This window comes from Lepidochelys kempii, chromosome 6, assembly GCF_965140285.1.
Source record: "Lepidochelys kempii isolate rLepKem1 chromosome 6, rLepKem1.hap1, whole genome shotgun sequence".
NCBI classification, from domain to species: domain Eukaryota; kingdom Metazoa; phylum Chordata; order Testudines; family Cheloniidae; genus Lepidochelys; species Lepidochelys kempii.
The window spans coordinates 125,151,972-125,173,505 of record NC_136385.1 but is presented as its reverse complement, the minus strand read 5'-3'; the positions used below and the strand labels follow the sequence as shown (position 1 = coordinate 125,173,505).

At 50.8% G+C, this 21,534-nt stretch overlaps 1 protein-coding gene across 1 annotated transcript; it reads right to left on the bottom strand.

Annotated features, from left to right (window-relative positions):
* Positions 1-651: 651 nt before the first annotated feature.
* Positions 652-2,815, bottom strand: LOC144930708 (uncharacterized). Its single transcript, XM_078853509.1, has 2 exons — positions 1,918-2,815; positions 652-1,330 (listed from the first exon to the last, which is right to left on the bottom strand). The coding sequence occupies exons 1-2, from the start codon at positions 2,498-2,500 to the stop codon at positions 789-791; spliced, it is 1,125 nt and encodes a 374-aa protein (XP_078709635.1). The 5' UTR covers positions 2,501-2,815; the 3' UTR covers positions 652-788.
* Positions 2,816-21,534: the final 18,719 nt, after the last annotated feature.

The following is a 21,534-nucleotide window of genomic DNA, read 5'->3' as shown; positions in this document are numbered from 1 at the left end:
ATGGCCGGGAAAGGTGCATGATGCTCGCATCTTCAGGAACTCTGGTCTGTTTCAAAAGCTGCAGGAAGGGACTTTATTCCCAGACCAGAAAATAACTGTTGGGGATGTTGAAATGCCTATATGTATCCTTGGGGACCCAGCCTACCCCTTAATGCCATGGCTCATGAAGCCGTACACAGGCAGCCTGGACAGTAGTCAGGAGCTGTTCAACTACAGGCTGAGCAAGTGCAGAATGGTGGTAGAATGTGCATTTGGACGTTTAAAGGCGCGCTGGCGCAGTTTACTGACTCGCTTAGACCTCAGCGAAACCAATATTCCCACTGTTATTACTGCTTGCTGTGTGCTCCACAATATCTGTGAGAGTAAGGGGGAGACGTTTATGGCGGGGTGGGAGGCTGAGGCAAATCGCCTAGCTGCTGGTTACGCACAGCCAGACACCAGGGCGGTTAGAAGAGCACAGGAGGGTGCGGTACGCATCAGAGAAGCTTTGAAAACCAGTTTCATGACTGGCCAGGCTACACTGTGAAAGTTCTGTTTGTTTCTCCTTGATGAAACCCCCCGCCCCTTGGTTCACTCTACTTCCCTGTAAGCTAACCACCCTCCCCTCCTCCCTTTAATCACCGCTTGCAGAGGCAATAAAGTCATTGCTGCTTCACAGTCATGCATTCGTTATTCATTCATCACACAAATAGGGAGATGACTACCAAGGTATCCCAGGAGGGGTGGTGGAGGAGGGAAGGAAAATGCCACACAGCACTTTAAGCACAGCACTTTAAAAGTTTACAACTTTAAAATATATTGAATGACAGCCTTCTTTTTTTTGGGCAATCCTCTGTGGTGGAGTGGCTGGTTGGCCGGAGGCCCCCCCACCGCGTTCTTGGGCGTCTGGGTGTGGAGGCTATGGAACTTGGGGAGGAGGGCGGTTGGTTACAGAGAGGCAGCAGTGGCAGTCTGTGCTCCAGCTGCCTTTGCTGCAGCTCAACCATACACTGGAGCATTCTGGTTTGGTCCTGCAGCAGCCTCAGCATTGAATCCTGCCTCCTCTCATCACGCTGCCGCCACATTTGAGCTTCAGCCCTGTCTTCAGCCCGCCACTTACTCTCTTCAGCCCGCCACTTACTCTCTTCAGCCCTCCACCTCTCCTCCCGGTCATTTTGTGCTTTCCTGCACTCTGACATTATTTGCCTCCACGCATTCGTCTGTGCTCTGTCAGTGTGGGAGGACAGCATGAGCTCGGAGAACATTTCATCGCGAGTGCGTTTTTTTTTCTTTCTAAGCTTCACTAGCCTCTGGGAAGGAGAAGATCCTGTGATCATTGAAACACATGCAGCTGGTGGAGAAAAAAAAAGGGACAGCGGTATTTAAAAAGACACATTTTATAAAACAGTCGCTACACTCTTTCAGGGAAAACCTTGCTGTTAACATTACATACATAGCACATATGCTTTCGTTACAAGGTCGCATTTTGCCTCCTCCCACCGCGTGACTACCCCCTCAACCTTCCCCCCTCCCTGTGGCTAACAGCGGGGAACATTTCTGTTCAGCCACAGGCAAACAGCCCAGCAGGAACGGGCACCTCTGAGTGTCCCTGAAGAAAAGCACTCTATTTCAACCAGGTGACCATGAATTATATCTCACTCTCCTGAGGATAACACAGAGAGATAAAGAACGGATTTTGGTTGAATGCCAGCAAACATACACTGCAATGCTTTGTTCTACAGTGATTCCCGAGTACGTGTTACTGGCCTGGAGTGGTAAAGTGTCCTACCATGAAGGACGAAATAAGGCTGCCCTCCCCAGAAACCTTTTGCAAAGGCTTTAGGACTACATCTAGGAGAACCGCAAATGCCAGGGCAAAGTAATCCTTTCACATGCTTGCTTTTAAACCATGTATAGCATTTTAAAAGGTACACTCACCAGAGGTCCCTTCTCCGCCTGCTGGGTCCAGGAGGCAGCCTTGGGTGGGTTCGGGGGGTACTGGCTCCAGGTCTAGGGTGAGAAACAGTTCCTGGCTGTCGGGAAAACCGGTTTCTCCGCTTGCTTGCTGTGAGCTATCTACAACCTCCTCCTCCTCATCATCTTCTTCGTCCCCAAAACCTGCTTCCGTATTGCCTCCATCTCCATTGAAGGAGTCAAACAACACGGCTGGGGTAGTGGTGGCTGAACCCCCTAAAATGGCATGCAGCTCATCATAGAAGCGGCATGTTTGGGGCTCTGACCCAGAGCGGCTGTTCGCCTCTCTGGTTTTCTGGTAGGCTTGCCTCAGCTCCTTCAGTTTCACGCGGCACTGCTTCGGGTCCCTGTTATGGCCTCTGTCCTTCATGCCCTGGGAGATTTTCACAAAGGTTTTGGCATTTCGAAAACTGGAACGGAGTTCTGATAGCACGGATTCCTCTCCCCAAACAGCGATCAGATCCCGTACCTCCCGTTCGGTCCATGCTGGAGCTCTTTTGCGATTCTGGGACTCCATCATGGTCACCTGTGCTGATGAGCTCTGCATGGTCACCTGCAGCTTGCCACGCTGGCCAAACAGGAAATGAGATTCAAAAGTTTGCGGTTCTTTTCCTGTCTACCTGGCCAGTGCATCTGAGTTGAGAGTGCTGTCCAGAGCGGTCAGAATGGAGCACTCTGGGATAGCTCCCGGAGGCCAATACCATCGAATTGTGTCCACAGTACCCCAAATTCGAGCCGGGAACGTCGATTTAAGCGCTAATCCACTTGTCAGGGGTGGAGTAAGGAAATCGATTTTAAGAGCCCTTTAAGTCGAAATAAAGGGCTTCACTGTGTGGACGGGTGCAGGTTTAAATCGATTTAACGTTCCTAAATTCGACCTAAAGTCCTAGTGTAGACCAGGGCTAAGTCTCTAAGGTGCCACAAGGACGACTCTTCTTTTTTGCTGATACAGACTAACACAGGTACCGCTCTGAAACCTGTACCGTTAATGCTGAGCTCCAGGAACATCTCACCCTTCCCTGCAAATTGCTCAGAATACTATGCAAATATACAATAAAGCATTTCCGTTTGTTACACCATCCCTGGTAAGAACAAACATATTCACACTATGGGGACTTGGCTTTATATTAGGGTTGCTTCCTTGACTACAGAGCCCACCCCCACAGACACTAAAGAGCAAAGATCTAGGCAGCAAACCATTCAACATCCCTAGGGATGCTCCACTCATCAATTCTCCTACCTAGCTCCCTTCAGCCTTAACTGATCCAGTGTGTGCACTTACTGTACTAGGGAGCTGGCATGGCTTTCATGAGTTACATTGGACATAGCTCTGAGGGTGGTTTGGTATTGTGTGTGTAACCCTTCTGCCCATCAGAGTTGACAGCAACAAGGGCCAGGTTCAGTATCGAGGGGTTCCATTCCAACACCACAATGCAAAACCGGCTCGAGCCCCCACCCAGTGACCTGGGACAAATATATACCACCCCCGCTGGGCGCCTCTAAGAGGCAATACTTCCCCTCTCACAAGCACAGAGGCAGAGTGCAGCAAAAGCCTTTTAATAACAGAGAGAAACAACGTGGCTTTATGTTGCGGAAATACTACCAACAGGATTCATAACACAACCCATGAGCAAAAATCCATCCCAAGCAAATTGGGCCATGTCCTTTCCCTTTGGTTCTTGAGTCCAGCAACCCAAAAGTCACCCAAAGTCCCAAAAGTATCTGTCCCTGGTCAGTGCAGCCCCAAAGTTTGAAAGTTTATCTGCAGAGTTTTACCTCCCAGCCTCTGTGGAAATCTGGGGGGGGGGGGAGTTAAGGGGCACCTTACATTGTCCAAAGCCAACTGCCCCGCCCCTCCGTGGGGCTCCGCTCTGCTCCACCAGCCGTCCCCATTAATTGCTCCGCTCCACCAGCTATCCCGTGAACTGCTTTAGCCGTTCTGCAAACTACTCTGCCAGCTGCTCTGCTCTACCAGCTGTTCCGCGAACTGCTCTGTTCCGCCAGCCATCCCGCGAACTGGTCCACCAGCCATCCCCTGAGCCTCTCTGCAATATATCTTCAGCCCCCCCCCCCGCCCCTTTAACACAGCACTCAGTGATTTTAGCTCTTTAGTGATTTCAGCTTGTAGTAGGGAAGCCTCAGTGCTGGTGCATCATTGACCCAAAGTGAATTCAGCTCAGCAGCCTGTAACTAGACTCCTAATGGAATCAAAACTAGCTCTGATATTCCACAGTGGAGGGAGGAGAAGGTGCAATTGGCATTTAGGGCCCTCACCAGGGGCCCACACCATCAAGTGTAAGTTGGCCTATCAAGGGCTGTGATCAAGTGTCTTGATGTTTTTGGTCTTTTAGCCTCAAGATGAAAACCTTGTCTGTGTCTCTTAGACCTTGAAAAGAAAAAATTATCTAAGTTATACCTGTCCCCAACCTCTCTCAATTCACTGGGTTTTGGAACCCATGACCCTAGCCTAGCGAGTGCTTCTTAGTTGATGGCGAGTCCCTCCATCATAACAAAATGCCAAGTACAGTTCCACTGTCCTTGATTCACATAATCAGGATAACAGTTTATTCTTCCTGCCCCAATAACAGAGAAACTGGGGCTCCTACAGCAGCCAAAGTGACCATCTAGGTGGGGTAGGTGTGCCTATGCAAATGAGATCAGCCCCTGAAGTTCATTTCCAAAACCCGCCACAACTTGCCACCAGATGTCAGGGTAGAGCTCATCCTGACTCTGCTTACACATGTAAGTGAAGTTGGGGGGGATCAGATTGCAAGTAGTCGACAATAGGTTTCTCTGCCATGTTGAAGGAGAGTTGTGTGAATGGATGCTCTGTAGTAGTGATTGTTCACATTTGGCGGTTTTAGGAAGACGTTAGTACTGAAGTCTGCATGTGTTGGCAAGGTCATATTTAGGGGCAGGATTAAGGCTGTGGGTTGGTTGTTCAAAGTGAAAATGTGGGCTGAATGATCTAGTTCAGTGGTTTTCAACCTTTTTTCAGTTGCCCACCCCTAAAAAATTTCAAATGGAGGTGCGGACCCCTTTGGAAATTGGAGACAAAGTTTGCGGACCCCCACTCCCTGAGATCCATGGACCACAGGCTGAAAAGAGAAGGTTACTTACCTGTAACTGGAGGTTCTTTAAGATCTGTGGTCCCTATTTAGATTCCAAACTTGGGCATGCATGCCATGCGCCGGAATGATTCATAGCAGTGTCCATTGACATGCATGTGTGTTCTCCTTGTGTCTCCAGGCGAGGCTATAAGAGGCCATGCAGGGTGACACCGTTCCAGTATCCCTCTTTACCGCTAAGCAGTGTAGTCTATAGCAAAGGGGATGGAGGGAGGTATTGGAATCCAAATAGGGAATCACGCATCTCAAAGAACTCCAGTTACAGGTAAGTAATCTCCTTCTCTTCTTCAAGTGATGGTCCCTATATGCATTCAAAATGTGGGTGAGTAGGAAGCAGTGATCAGTGTGGAGTGCAAAGACTTGCAAGAAGTCAGTCTGTAGTACGGCACTGCCTATGGCTGCATCTGCAGCTGCTGCTGGGGCAATGGTGTACTGAGAAGGGAAAGATTGGACAGAGCTCCGCATGGCTGCCCGGCAAATGTCCTCCATCTGCACCCGCGTGGAGTTAGCAGTGACTCTAGGAGGTGGAGTGACATTAGAGAGAGTGTAGCATTAGTGAATGAAATGGGATATCCATTTGGAGATGTGCTGTGAGGAAAGGGCTTGTTCCTTGCAACATTAGGCAATGGCAACGAAGAGTTTGGGCGAAACCCGGAAGGCATGGGTGCGTTGGAGGTAGAAAGCCAGTGCATGTTAGATGTCGAGAGAGTGCAGTGTTCTGTCCCTGTGGGAGGTCTGGGATTTGGGATAGAAGACTGGGAGGCGGATGCACTGGATGAGGTGGAATGCAGACACCACCTTAGGAATGAATTTGGGGTGCAGGTGTAAGGAGACCTTGTCCTTGTGGAAGATGGAGTGGAGGGGTCAGCCATCATGGCCGCCAGTTTGCTAATTCATCATGCCGATGTGATGGCCACCAAGAAGATCGTGTTCACTGAAAAATGGGAGAGAGCACGCATGGCGAGGGGTTCAAAGAATGGTCTGGTGGGGGCAGAGAGAGCAATATAAAGGTCCCAAGAAGGGGTAGGTATGAGCACTAAAGGAAAGGTGTTGAGCAGAACTTTGAGGAAGCAAACGGTAGTCAGGAGTGTGACAACAGAGATACTGTCCATCAGGGGAGGAATGCATGAGCACCGTCAGGTGGACCCAGATGGAGTTGTGGGCAAGGCCCGACATTCTGAGTTGCAGAAGGTAGTCTAGTAGGATAGGAATGGATATGGAGTCCAGTGAGTAATGGTGGCAGTGAGGCCAGGCAGTGAATTGTTTCCATTTCGCCTGACAGCAAGCCCTGGTGAATGACCTCCTGCTGTGCGTGAGGACATTGCATGTTGGGGTGGAACACACCCTGTCTACATGGAAGCTCCATCCAAACACCAAGCCGTGAGGTGGAGCAGGCTGAAAGGCGCCTTCGCACTCCAGGGTCCAAACCACATGCCGGGGGCTGTCTTTGGTCAAAAGTCCAGTCAAGGGGGCTGCGATCAACGTGAATCAGGGAATAATGTGCCAATAGTAGCCAACGAGTCCCAGGAACTGGTGCACTTGATGCTTCGTGGTGGGTAGTGGGCAGGCTGCCAGCGCCTGAACCTTTCCCACAAGGGGCTTCACTTGTCCTCTCCCTTTGGTGTACCTGAGATATGTGGTCTCTTGCCATCCAATGCAGCATTTTTTGGATTGGCCATCAACCCGGCTACCCGCAGGAACCTCAGGACCGCAGCTACCCGCTCTAGGTGGTCTTCCCAATGGCAGCTATAGACAACCACATCATCCAGGTATGCAGCAGTGTAATCTTGGTGGGGTTGGAGGATGCAGTCCATCAGCCGTTGAAACGTTGCTGGTGTCCCATGGAGGCTGAAGGGCATCCGAGTAAATTGATACAGACCCTTTGGGGTGGCAAATGCGGTCTTTTCCCTGGAGGCAGGGTCGAGGGGGATCCCTTTGCTCAGACTGAGTGTGGTGAGGAAGTAGGCCTCCCCTAAACAGCCCAGTAGTTCATCTACACGGGGCATCGGATATGCAGCGAATTTTGAAATGGTATTGATGTATCAGAAGTCGATACAGAAGTGCCGTGTTCCATCAGGTTTGGGTACCAGCACTACCGGGCTGCGCCATTCGCTCTGCGATGGTTCAATGACTCCCAGGTCGAGCATAGCCTGTACTTCCTCCTCAACAACTTGCTGCATGAGGTGCGGCAAGGGCCTGGTCAGCTTCCGGATCACCGCTCCGGGCTCCGTCTGAATGGTATGATGAACTAGGGTCATGTTGTCCGGTTGGACTGTGAAGGTTCGCAGGAACGCCTGCAGGAGGCACTGGGTCTGCTTACATTGCTCCTCAATAAGTGTTTCCGAGCTGCGGTCCTGCAGGGTCCTCTGTCAGGGTGCACAGGGGCCCAGCTCTGGGTCCGGCGGGTAAGGGTTAATTAATAGGCCCTCTTGCTTCCACCAGGGCTTCAGGAGGTTGACATGGTATCACTGAGTTTTCTTGTGCCGGTAGGGCTGGTTGATCTCATTAGTGACGTATCCGACCTTTCAGATCGCCTCATAGCTCCCTTGCCAACAGGACAGTAGCTTTGACTCACGCCAGGGCAGGAGGAGCAGGACCCGATTGCCGGATTTGAAGCCGCGGATCTGTGTGCCCCGGTTATAGGTTTGGGTCTGCACGGCCTTTAAGTTTTCCTGAGCTAGGGCTCCTGCCTACGCGAGATGTTCCTGGAGTGGGAAGACGTACTTCAGGAGGCCCTGGGTAGGTGATGGGGCTTGCTCCCATGTCTTGCGCATGAAGTCCAGCAGCCCCCATGGGTGACGTCCATACAATAGCTCGAAGGGGAGAAAATTTAGTGGAGGATTGGGGCACCTCGTGGATTGCCAGAAGCAAGCGTGGAAGTAGCTGATCCTACCGGCGTAGGTCTTCTGCGGGAAACTTGCGCAGCATGTCCTTCAGGGTACGGTTAAACCGTTCAATCAAGCTGTCAGTTTGTGGGTCGTAGGTGGAGGTGCACAGCTGCTTAATCCCCAGGACGCCGCAGCAGCTGGGAGGTGAAGTTGGTGCCTTGGTCAGTAAGGATTTCCTGGGGCAGGCCCACGCGGGTGAAGAGCTTAATGAGTTCATCAGCGATGGTTCGGGCGGTGAGGCTCTGTAGCGGTACTGCTTTGGGGAAATGGGTGGCATAGTCAATGACCAGCACATACTGAAATCCAGCAATGCTTTTTGGAAGGGGGCCCACCAAGTCCATGGCCGCTCACTCGAACGGCGTTTCTACAACAGGCATGAAAATCAGTGGGGCCTTGGGCATCCATGGGGGAGCAGCTAGCTGACATTCTGGACAGGAACTACAATAGATCTTCACCTCCTGGTGCACACTGGCCCAGAAGAACTGTGTCAGAATTCGGGTGAGGGTCTTTTCATGGCCCAAGTGCCCTGCAGCCAGGATGTCGTGGGCAAGTTTCATTACAGCTCACTGGTGACATCGAGGCACGAGCAGTTGGGTCCGGAGCTGTCCAGTGTGGGGGTCTTGTTCCACCCGATAGAGATGGTCATGGCGCAACTCAAAATGGGGCCATAGCTTTGCCTGGCACAGATAGATCAGGGTCCCATCAACGGCTGCTAGCTGCTCATACGCTCGACTGAGGGTGGGGTCCTCCCTTTGGTCCTGGCAAAAGTGGGTGCTAAGCATGGATTCAACGGCAGGCCCCGGCGGGGGGGTCCTCAGGCTCTCCTCCCTGTCCATTGGAGTCTGGTTCCTCCCCCTCCTCTGAGCGGGTCTTGGGGCAGTCCCCTTCCAGCGCTAGGGTGACCTCAGGGCCTTCCGTTCGAATGCTGAGAAGGACCCCTGGGAAGTCTGTCCAATCATGTCCCAGGATCACTGGGTAGGCTAGTCGAGGAGCCAGGCCAACCACCATCAGCCACATGACCCCATCCATGGTTAGCTGGACTCGGGCACTGGGGTAGGGCTGTACTGCAGCCGGATCGTCCCCAGGTGCGGATCAGCTGGGAGGCCTAAGTTTTAGCAGATTGATTGAGGCTGTGGCCAGATGCTAATCAGGGCCAGGGTCGGGCAATCCCTGACAACTACTGGCACCATAATCTTGGTGGCCTGCAGCCATGGGGCACAGGTTTCTCCCACGCAAACGTGACTGAAGCTGCAGTCCATTTTGGTGCAGTCACGTTGCAGGTGTCCATATTTCCCATAGGAGAAACAGGTCTGAGCTCTGGGTGCCCAGGCCAGGCGGACACTCCCACTGGGCCCCTTGGGGGCTTCAATTGGTCCCCCTGACCTCTGGTTCAGGGGCGCTGGGACTTGTCGAACCGGCACCTCGGGACATCTACACCGGGGCTCCTGGCTCCGCGAAGAGTTTCGCAGTTCGGTCTGGGCTCTCCCCTTCTTCTCTAGGTTAGGGCGTTTGGGCCCTGGTGGGTGAGCTCGAATAGCCAGTCCCACCGGGGCCTCAGCCGCAAGGAAATCCTCCATCAGAGTGACGGCGGTGGCTAGAGTTGCAGACCGATGGCAGAGGACCCAGGCCCTTCCTTGCGGCAGGAGGATGTGGACAAATTGTTCCAGGATAACTTGCTCAATGAGCTCATCTGGGGGAACTCTCAGGCTGTAGCCACCGCTTGCATGCCTCCCTCAGCTCCTGGGCCACCAACTGGGGTGCTCGTAGGATAGGTCAGGTGCCCATAGGATAGGTCAGACTCCAGAACTGCTGCTGGAAGGTTTCCGGGCTATCATCCAAGGCATCTAGGATTGCTGCCTTTACCTGGGTGTAGTCCCGTGCTTCCTCTGTAGATAGCCCTCAGTACATGGTTTGGGCGGTCCCAATCAGAAACGGGGCCAGGAGGGTGGCCCATTGGTTTCAGACCCACCCTGCAACTAATGACACCCTTTCAAAGGTCACGAGGAAGGCCTCGGGGTCATTGTTGGGGCCCATCTTGGTCAGCTGGATTGGTGGGGCTACGCTGGATGGCCCAGCAGTGTCTCCCAGCTGGTGTTCCGCAGGACGGGGTCGCAGAGTCGCCAACTGCTGCAGACATTGTTGCTAGTGGTCCGGTTCTGGCATCCCAGCTCCAAAATCAGCTGCTGCTGCGCCCCTAACTGCTGGACCAGCTGCTGCTGCTGTTGGAGCGGGGCTGCCTGCTGCTTGCTCTGGGCCAAGAACTTAATAAAGCTTGTCCATGGTCATCCTGGGCATGTTCCTCCTCAGACCCCTTCTCACAGGGATCGGGGGACTGCTGCCCATGTTCTCCGTCATGTGTAGAGAGGTTTGGCCGGGGCTCATCCTTCTCCAGGACAGTGGGGAACCACACCACCTCGCTACTTCCTTCCAGTCGCTGACGGGGAATTAGCCTGTCTGCAGGAGTCTCTCGCAGCGGGAGCAATAGAGGCAAACACAGACAGTCATTTGTGCCCGGCCCATGGCTGACAGGCAATAGTGAGGCAAGGGCTCAGGTCCTCAGGCGGGAGCTGAGCAGCAGTTCATGCCATTAGCAGGCCCAGGCCCTGGGTCACGGCAGGACAGCAGAGAGTCAATGGCTCAGGCCCTTAGGTGGCTGAGCAAGGCAGGTAAACAACAAACCCAGGCTCTTGGCTCCGAAGGGCCTGGGCGATGGGGAGACTGTCAACCACAAGCTGGGGTGGCAGGAGGGATGCAGGCCCGCCCACTCCACTGCGTCCCAGCCCAGGGCCCTAGCAGCAGCAGAAGGCCTGCTGCCGAGTCAGTGGGGATCCTGGCTGCAATACACTGACATAGGCTCTGGCAGTGCTGCAGCCAGACTCAGGTCGGCTGCCCCCGGTCTACTTCTGAACTCCCCCTCGGGAGGTACATGGGTCGGGATGGTGTCCTCCGGGGGATCCAGCACTATGGGGTTCTCTGGGTAACTGGTGAGGGGCAAGCCAGGCAGCTCCTCTGGGGGGTCAAGCACCATGAGGTCCTCTGAGTAACTGGCGAGGGGCAGGCTGGGCCGCTCCTCTGGGCTCTGGTCGGCATCAGACGTTGGCAGGTCAGGCCAGTCCTCAGGTCTGCCGTATATCGCCAGGGTCTCCCAACCGGGAGCTAGGCCAGAGGCATCTGGCCTCTCCGGCAGCTGCCCTCAAGTGAGCTCTGGGGTTGGGCTTTTAGACTTCCTGTCCTGTGCCTTCACCTCTGGGGGGCGGGTGCAGGACTTGCTGGCTCCGCCCATTTTGGTGTCAGGAAGGGCTCATCCCTCTCTGGGGCAGCGGGGAACCAGACCGCCTCGCTACAGCGGGGCTTGTTGCACCTTGGCGGTACCGACAGACCCAGTGCCCGGGAGGTAGATGGAGGGCTGCTCCACTCCTCTCTGGTAGTTACGCCAGTCATGGATCCAATTGCGCAAGTGGGCGCATAGCCTCTTCCATGAGGAACTTGCGGAGATGAAGTTCCCCAGCTTCCCATACCTGGGACAGGAACGAATGGCAGATGGTGCAGCTAGTGACCACGTGAGCTTCGCCAAGGCTGTACAGAAACCACTGGTGCTCACCACTCACTGAGAAGAAGTGCGGGCACAATGCACAGTTTTTGAAGCCAACTTGATGGGGCATAATCCCTGGGATGGGAGACCTCTCCAACAGGGGATGAACTCTGGTAGAGAGCGAACCCAACTAACTACACAACAAAAAACAAGAAAAGCACTATTGAGAACGATTTACAAGGAAGAAGAATGGACAAAGCACTCTCTTAGCTAGGCTAAGAGTGTGGGGGAACAGGGGTTCTGACTCAGGCCATGTGACAGTAAGAGGGAACTGGAGCAACGTTATCCTGCATGGCCTCTTATAGCCTCAGCTGCAGACATGAGGATGATGAACAACACTCGTGCACGTCAACCGACCCTGCTACGAATCGCTCTGACTCCAGAGCATGGCACACATGTGCAGCCATGTTTGGAATCCATCACCTGAAGAAGAATCACTGTTCTATGGTAATGACAACCTGTCGCGGACCCCTCAGACCACAGGTTGAAAACCACTGATCTACTTCATCAGACCAGGGGCCCGAAACTGATGTACAATATCCCGTGGAAGAATGTTACACTTTAACTCCAGAAACTTGACAAAGCCAGAAAATGTAATGTTAAGGTAACATCTCCACTACTTCCCGACAACCATAACTCTGTCCTCTTTGGGATGCCATGAGAAACTTGAGTATCAATACTTTATGCTTCCATAATAGACACTACCATTATACCAGTGTCCAGCACAAACAGACAGGACTCTGATTTCACATAATCCAAAAAGTCCCTCCATAAGGCCCACTAGATACTTATTACTGTTCCCGTAGAGACCTAAATGGATGCACTGAGCTGACTTTATTACTTGTGTTCTGTACAATGAAAGACTAACAGAGCTTGGGAGTTCATGGGCTTGGTATACACACAAGTTTTGTACCAGTATAACTATGCCAGTAGTGTGATATTTTTAAAAAACCACGAACAGTTAAACCAAAAGAAGCATTCTTATATTGGATATCAATCTCCTTCCTATATGGGAATAAGCTATACCTGTATAAGCACACACATACTAGATGAACTGTTCACATTAAGCAGTATAGCTTCTATGTTTAAACAAGGCACTAAAGTTGCCTTTCCTGGAGCTTCCATAAGGAAATTATCCAATTAAGAACAGGAAAGGGGATTGTAAGAAGCTGGGAATGAGTCCTATGGCTGTCTAATACTAAATGAGAAATGGGACAGTGCTTTCAATCCTTAGTCACCATTTCTATATAATTAGCTACGTCACACTGAAGAAAAATATCACACAAAGCATAACTGCCAGGTGGCGGAAACAGTCACTTACTGCTGCGGCTCAACATTCTGGAGGAACAAACCCACTGATACACTTCAGCAGGCAATTTTCCATGTATTATTAGATACAGACTTACCAAGTCTGTTACTGTCATCCCTAAAAGGGCAGAGTTAAGGTTATCCAAATATATTGTGTGGAAAGTATCACCTTCACTCTGCATGTCCTGGTTCTCAAGTTCAGGACAAGGGGGATATTTGTTAAATTAACTTTCTTTTAAGGGAAGCACGTGTGTAAGCTAAGTTGGCACTTCCTGGTTTACATGTAAATTTGGAGATTTAAAAAGGTTAATATTCAAGAGGTACAGGGAAGAGATGATGCTGTTGTGTAGCTGCAAACTTAACAAAACTATGTGGAAATTTAACCCTAACTCAGTTTCGGAGTTTGGGGGTGTGTATGAGTGAGTGATTGGGAGGGAACTGGCAGGAGAGGAGGAGGAGAATATTTAAAGTTCTCCTTATTCGTATATGCAATACTAGATTCTATTTACAATGTTACTGCAACTGCATAATTATAGTTTTGAATCTCACCGAGGCAGTGATAGTGTGATATATAACATTCACCAGAAAGGTCCTGGACACAGATTTTCCTCCTCTATAATCATGGCTAGTTTTTATGCACTTCAGCATGAAGAACTAACAGTGCCAGCTGCTGTGTAAATTTGCTCACACTGCTCAGCCAGTAAAGTCAATCCTTTGTAATTCCACTGCTGCAGCTCAGAGTTTACTGGGGTGCCTGCCTGTTGTACAGATTTCCACCCAACCTCCCTTAGGGCTAAGAGGGATCTCCAAGAGTATAATGTGGGGTTTTTTTTAATCTAAACCAGCAGTTCTCAAACTGTGGGTTGGGACCCCAAAGTTGGTCATGACCCCATTTTAATGGGGTCGCCAGGGCTAGCTTAGACTTGCTGATGCCTGAGGCCAAAGCCTGAGGGCTTCATCCCTGGGCATAGGGACTCAGGTTACAGGCCCCCTGCCTGGGGCTGAAGCCTTTGAACTTCGGCTTTGTGTCTCCCCCATGCTCCCACCGGGGGCTCAGGCTGGCTCAGACTTCAGTCCCCCCTCCTGGGGTCACATAATAATTTTTGGTTTCAGAGTAGCAGCCGTATTAGTCTGTATTCGCAAAAAGAAAAGGAGTACTTGTGGCATCTTAGAGACTAACAAATTTATTTGAGCATGCATCCGATGAAGTGAGCTGTAGCTCATGAAAGCTTACGCTCAAATAAATTTGTTAGTCTCTAAGGTGCCACAAGTCCTCCTTTTCTTTTTATAGTAATTTTTATTATCCAAAAGGGGTCACGGTGCAATGACATTTGAGACCCCTGATCTAAACTATGATTTAAGCTGGTCTCTGGGAAGGGAAGCTCTGCTAATTAATCTCACCACAATGCACTGATTTAATCTTCCATTTCTCATGGATGTGCAGTTACCATGTTAAAACATCATTTGGCCACAGCAGAGGTATCAAGGGGGATACAGCTGGGTGGTGCTGGAAAAACAACTCCCTTCTTACTTAAGAGGTAAACAAGACAGTCAGCAGGATACCATTGCTCAAATTGGGTACAGGATAGAATTAGGTCTGGGGAGGGGAGATGGCGGCAAACTCACTTAATCTCTAGAGCCTCACTTTCCCCAGGGAGACCAGGACAACCCCCCTACTCCCAGCATGGTCATTAAGTCTGTAGTTGAAGAAAAAGCCCATATGTAGCTTGTGCCCAGACTGCCTCACTGAGGCAGACTTCAGAGTAGCAGCTGTGTTAGTCTGTATTCGCAAAAAGAAAAGGAGTACTTGTGGCACCTTAGAGACTAACAAATTTATTTGAGCATAAGCTTTCGTGAGCTACAGCTCACTTCATCGGACTGTGGCTCTCTGGTCTGTCTGAGCATGGAAGACAAATCTTAGCACCAGAAAGTTAACCCCTCTCCAAACTCTGCTTCCTCCCTTTAATTTCCTGTTCTCCTGCTTATTTCCTCCAGCTGAAGGTTCTATCCTCTCAACTTGACTTTTATGGCTGATGTTGCTGGGGTGGAGTCTGCTAGCCATCTCATTAACCCCTTCCTGCCCTGGCCCTATGGGAGTGGGGGACAACTCCATTGTGCAAATAAGAAAAGGGACCATTTACTGAACCTGGTTTTTGTAAGCACAGAGTAAAACGTGGAACAGGGATCTGCAGTGTGCAGTGAAATGAAAATGTGCTCTTACGGGATGGTAAAGTATACAGAGTGTGCACTCCATCATATATTATCATACCCATTCATTGATTATTTATTTGTTTTGTGACATCACCCAAACCCCCCCAGCACCCAAACTCTAGGGCTGTGGTTTTCAACCTGGGGGACCGCAGACTATGTCTAAGGGGTGCACAAAAGGTTGTCATTAGCATAGAATAATGGTTTTCAACCTGTGGTCTGCAGACTATGTCTAAGGTTTACAAAGGGGTCCGCACTTCCATTCAAAATTTTTTAGGGGTCCACAAATGAAAAAAAGGTTGAAAACCAATGGTCTAGTAGATTAGACGCTAGGCTATATCTCAGGAGACCTGGGTTAGATTCCCAGCTCTACCACTGACTGACTATGGGCAAGCCGCTTCACTTCTGTTTCCCATCCCTGCTGCTGTGTTTCCAGCTCTCCTGATACTCGGTCTTTTCCTTAAAGCCCCAGATCTTGGAGTCAGGGGATTACATGATAATATCAGTTTTCATTTTTTTTTAAAAGTAAGTTTCTAGTCCTCATGCTGATGGAAAAAAGCCTGAAAACATTGCTCATGTGTATCCTAAAGGCTCAATAAAAAAAAAAAAGAGCACCCCAATGTGTTATAAAATCTCATGGTTTTTAAAGTAATTTCATGACATTTGAGGTCCTGACTCACGATTTTTTAACATCTGGTAATACTGTATCTGTCTTATTTATTTAGACTGAAAGCTTTTCAGAGCAGGGGCCATTCTCTGATCACATGTTTGTGCAGGATTTAGCACACCAGGACCCAGATCCAGGGCCCTAGGCACTACTGAAATACAAATAACTAATAATTGTGCTGTACAAATACACCACGTAGGAACACATGATCCCTTCCCTGGGAGCTTAGTGGAGATGGGGCTAAGCTGTAAAATGCCAAACCAGATTTTGAGCTCTCCAATGTTTGCATCTATAGATTTGGTTCAGCACCATCATATATATATATAAAACTTAAGGTCAGTCCCAAAATTCAGACCTATATCACGGCTTAGATACCATAACCATAATAAACAAATCAGTATGCTAGTACCCGTGATGTGGTAGGAGCCTTCTAGATATTCAAGAAAGGATGGTTCTTCCCCAAGGAGCTCAAAGGCTAAGGACAGACGGATGGGTAGGCAGATCAGGGGAAAAGATTAAATAGTTAAATAGTTAAAAAACTATTAATTTTTTTTATACAAGTCATAGATATATTAGATTTGCAGTTCTCAAACTTCATTGCACCGTGACCCCCTTCTGACAACAAAAATTACTACACGACCCCAGGAGGGGGGGACCAAAGACCAAGAGCACCCAAGCTCCGTTGCCCCAGGCGGGTGCGGGTGGGAGGGGCAAAGCTGAAGCCCAAGGGCTTCTACCCTAGGCGGGGGGCATGTAATCTTAGCCCTGGGCAGTGGGGCTTGGGCTTTGGCCCTTGGCCCCAGCAAGTCTAACATCAGCCTTATGGTTCCTGACCCACAGTTTGAGAACCCCTGTATTAGATGAGTTTCAGAGTAGCAGCCCTGTTAGTCTGTATCCACAAAAAGAAAAGGAGGACTTGTGGCACCTTAGAGACTAGCCCTGGTCTACACTAGGACTTTAGGTCGAATTTAGCAACGTTAAATCGATTTAAACCTGCACCCGTCCACACAGTGAAGCCCTTTATTTCGACTTAAAGGGCTCTTAAAATCGATTTCCTTACTCCACCCCTGACAAGTGGATTAGCGCTTAAATCGACGTTCCCAGCTCGAATTTGGGGTACTGTGGACACAATTCGATGGTATTGGCCTCCGGGAGCTATCCCAGAGTGCTCCATTCTGACCGCTCTGGACAGCACTCTCAACTCAGATGCACTGGCCAGGTAGACAGGAAAAGAACCGCAAACTTTTGAATCTCATTTCCTGTCTGGCCAGCGTGGCAAGCTGCAGGTGACCATGCAGAGCTCATCAGCACAGGTGACCATGATGGAGTCCCAGAATCGCAAAAGAGCTCCAGCATGGACCGAACGGGAGGTACGGGATCTGATCGCTGTTTGGGGAGAGGAATCCGTGCTATCAGAACTCCGTTCCAGTTTTCGAAATGCCAAAACCTTTGTGAAAATCTCCCAGGGCATGAAGGACAGAGGCCATAACAGGGACCCGAAGCAGTGCCGCGTGAAACTGAAGGAGCTGAGGCAAGCCTACCAGAAAACCAGAGAGGCGAACAGCCGCTCTGGGTCAGAGCCCCAAACATGCCGCTTCTATGATGAGCTGCATGCCATTTTAGGGGGTTCAGCCACCACTACCCCAGCCGTGTTGTTTGACTCCTTCAATGGAGATGGAGGCAATACGGAAGCAGGTTTTGGGGACGAAGAAGATGATGATGAGGAGGAGGTTGTAGATAGCTCACAGCAAGCAAGCGGAGAAACCGGTTTTCCCGACAGCCAGGAACTGTTTCTCACCCTAGACCTGGAGCCAGTACCCCCCGAACCCACCCAAGGCTGCCTCCTGGACCCAGCAGGCGGAGAAGGGACCTCTGGTGAGTGTACCTTTTAAAATGCTATACATGGTTTAAAAGCAAGCATGTGAAAGGATTACTTTGCCCTGGCATTTGCGGTTCTCCTAGATGTAGTCCTAAAGCCTTTGCAAAAGGTTTCTGGGGAGGGCAGCCTTATTTCGTCCTTCATGGTAGGACACTTTACCACTCCAGGCCAGTAACACGTACTCGGGAATCACTGTAGAACAAAGCATTGCAGTGTATGTTTGCTGGCATTCAACCAAAATCCGTTCTTTATCTCTCTGTGTTATCCTCAGGAGAGTGAGATATAATTCATGGTCACCTGGTTGAAATAGAGTGCTTTTCTTCAGGGACACTCAGAGGTGCCCGTTCCTGCTGGGCTGTTTGCCTGTGGCTGAACAGAAATGTTCGCCGCTGTTAGCCACAGGGAGGGGGGAAGGTTGAAGGGGTAGTCACGCGGTGGGAGGAGGCAAAATGCGACCTTGTAACGAAAGCACATGTGCTATGTATGTAATGTTAACAGCAAGGTTTACCCTGAAAGAGTGTAGCCACTGTTTTATAAAATGTGTCTTTTTAAATACCGCTGTCCCTTTTTTTTTCTCCACCAGCTGCATGTGTTTCAATGATCACAGGATCTTCTCCTTCCCAGAGGCTAGTGAAGCTTAGAAAGAAAAAAAAACGCACTCGAGATGAAATGTTCTCCGAGCTCATGCTGTCCTCCCACACTGACAGAGCACAGACGAATGCGTGGAGGCAAATAATGTCAGAGTGCAGGAAAGCACAAAATGACCGGGAGGAGAGGTGGAGGGCTGAAGAGAGTAAGTGGCGGGCTTAAGAGAGTAAGTGGCGGGCTGAAGACAGGGCTGAAGCTCAAATGTGCCGGCAGCGTGATGAGAGGAGGCAGGATTCAATGCTGAGGCTGCTGCAGGACCAAACCAGAATGCTCCAGTGTATGGTTGAGCTGCAGCAAAGGCAGCTGGAGCACAGACTGCCACTGCTGCCCCTCTGTAACCAACCGCCCTCCTCCCCAAGTTCCATAGCCTCCACACCCAGACGCCCAAGAACGCGGTGGGGGGGCCTCCGGCCAACCAGCCACTCCACCACAGAGGATTGCCCCAAAAAAAGAAGGCTGTCATTCAATAAATTTTAAAGTTGTAAACTTTTAAAGTGCTGTGCTTAAAGTGCTGTGTGGCATTTTCCTTCCCTCCTCCACCACCCCTCCTGGGATACCTTGGTAGTCATCTCCCTATTTGTGTGATGAATGAATAACGAATGCATGACTGTGAAGCAGCAATGACTTTATTGCCTCTGCAAGCGGTGATTAAAGGGAGGAGGGGAGGGTGGTTAGCTTACAGGGAAGTAGAGTGAACCAAGGGGCGGGGGGTTTCATCAAGGAGAAACAAACAGAACTTTCACAGCGTAGCCTGGCCAGTCATGAAACTGGTTTTCAAAGCTTCTCTGATGCGTACCGCGCCCTCCTGTGCTCTTCTAACCGCCCTGGTGTCTGGCTGCGCATAACCAGCAGCTAGGCGATTTGCCTCAGCCTCCCACCCCGCCATAAACGTCTCCCCCTTACTCTCACAGATATTGTGGAGCACACAGCAAGCAGTAATAACAGTGGGAATATTGGTTTCGCTGAGGTCTAAGCGAGTCAGTAAACTGCGCCAGCGCGCCTTTAAACGTCCAAATGCACATTCTACCACCATTCTGCACTTGCTCAGCCTGTAGTTGAACAGCTCCTGACTACTGTCCAGGCTGCCTGTGTACGGCTTCATGAGCCATGGCATTAAGGGGTAGGCTGGGTCCCCAAGGATACATATAGGCATTTCAACATCCCCAACAGTTATTTTCTGGTCTGGGAATAAAGTCCCTTCCTGCAGCTTTTGAAACAGACCAGAGTTCCTGAAGATGCGAGCGTCATGCACCTTTCCCGGCCATCCCACGTTGATGTTGGTGAAATGTCCCTTGTGATCCACCAGAGCTTGCAGCACTATCGAAAAGTACCCCTTGCGGTTTATGTACTCGGCAGCTTGGTGCTCCGGTGCCAAGATAGGGATATGGGTTCCGTCTATAGCCCCACCACAGTTAGGGAATCCCATTGCAGCAAAGCCATCCACTATGACCTGCACATTTCCCAGGGTCACTACCCTTGATATCAGCAGATCTTTGATTGCGTGAGCTACTTGCATCACAGCAGCCCCCACAGTAGATTTGCCCACTCCAAATTGATTCCCAACTGACCGGTAGCTGTCTGGCGTTGCAAGCTTCCACAGGGCTATCGCCACTCGCTTCTCAACTGTGAGGGCTGCTCTCATCCTGGTATTCATGCGCTTCAGGGCAGGGGAAAGCAAGTCACAAAGTTCCATGAAAGTGCCCTTACGCATGCGAAAGTTTCGCAGCCACTGGGAATCGTCCCAGACCTGCAACACTATGCGGTCCCACCAGTCTGTGCTTGTTTCCCGAGCCCAGAATCGGCATTCCACAGCATGAACCTGCCCCATTAGCACCATGATGCATGCATTGTCAGGGCCCATGCTTTCAGAGAAATCTGTGTCCATGTCCTGATCACTCACGGGACCGCGCTGACGTCGCCTCCTCGCCCGGTATCGCGTTGCCATGTTCTGGTGCTGCATATACTGCTGGATAATGCGTGTGGTGGTTGATGTGCTCCTAATTGCCAAAATGAGCTCAGCGGCCTCCATGCTTGCCTTGGTATGGCGTCCGCACAGAAAAAAGGCGCGGAACGATTGTCTGCCGTTGCTCTGACGGAGGGAGGGGCGACTGACGACACGGCTTACAGGGTTGGCTTCAGGGAGCTAAAATCAACAAAGGGTGTGCCTGTACATCAAGGAGTATTTCAGGCAGGACTGCACGGAGGGTTCCAATAAGAAATGGTGCACCAAAGTTATCGTTGTTATTGGAACAAGGAGGTTAGCCTGGCCTCTGATTGATACATGGCTAGATTAACCTCGCTGCGCCTTCTCTGTGACTGACTGCAGTGTGATCTAGACAGGGGAGGAGGAAAATGAGTACAAAACAAATCTGGTCTATTTCTTGTTCTGACCCACTCCATCTATCCTTTACATCTTTGGCTGGCAGCAGACGGTGCAGAAGGACTGCATGCCATCCACATCTCATGGCTGCTTGGCAGAAGATGGTACAGTACGACTGCTAGCCATCTTCATCTCTTGCCTGCCTGGCATAAGATGGTACAATACGACTGCTAGCAATCCTCATATCTTGCCTGCCTGGCAGAAGATGGTACAGTACGACTGCTAGCAGTCCGTATCGCCTGCCCGCTCACCATAAGACGGTTCAATAGGACTGCAGGACTAAAGAGAATGACCTGGTCAAGTCACTCCAAATTTAGTCCCTGCGCCCATGTCTGCCCAGGCGCTCCCAGCCGACGTGGCCAGGAGCACCTCGGACACGACAAGGACGACTACCAGTCGTATTGCACCGTCTGCTGCCAGAAGGCAATGGGTTGCTGCTACTGTGCAGCAAAGCCGTACCACGTCTGCCAGCACCCAGGAGACATAGGGTGACGGTTACCTGAGCGGGCTCCATGCTTGCCGTGGTATGGCGTCTGCACAGGTAACTCAGGAAAAAAGGCGCAAAATGATTGTCTGCCCTTGCTTTCACGGGGGGAGGGAGGGTGGGAACGGGGTCCTGACGATATGTACCCAGAACCACCCGCGACAATGTTTTAGCCTCATCAGGCATTGGGATATCAACCCAGAATTCCAATGGGCAGCGGAGACTGCGGGAACTGTGGGATAGCTACCCACAGTGCAACGCTCCGGAAGTCGACGCTTGCCTCGGTACTGTGGAAGCGCTCCGCCGACTTAATGCACTTAGAGCATTTTCTGTGGGGACACACACACTCGAATATATAAAACCGATTTCAAAAAAACCGACTTCTATAAATTCGACCTA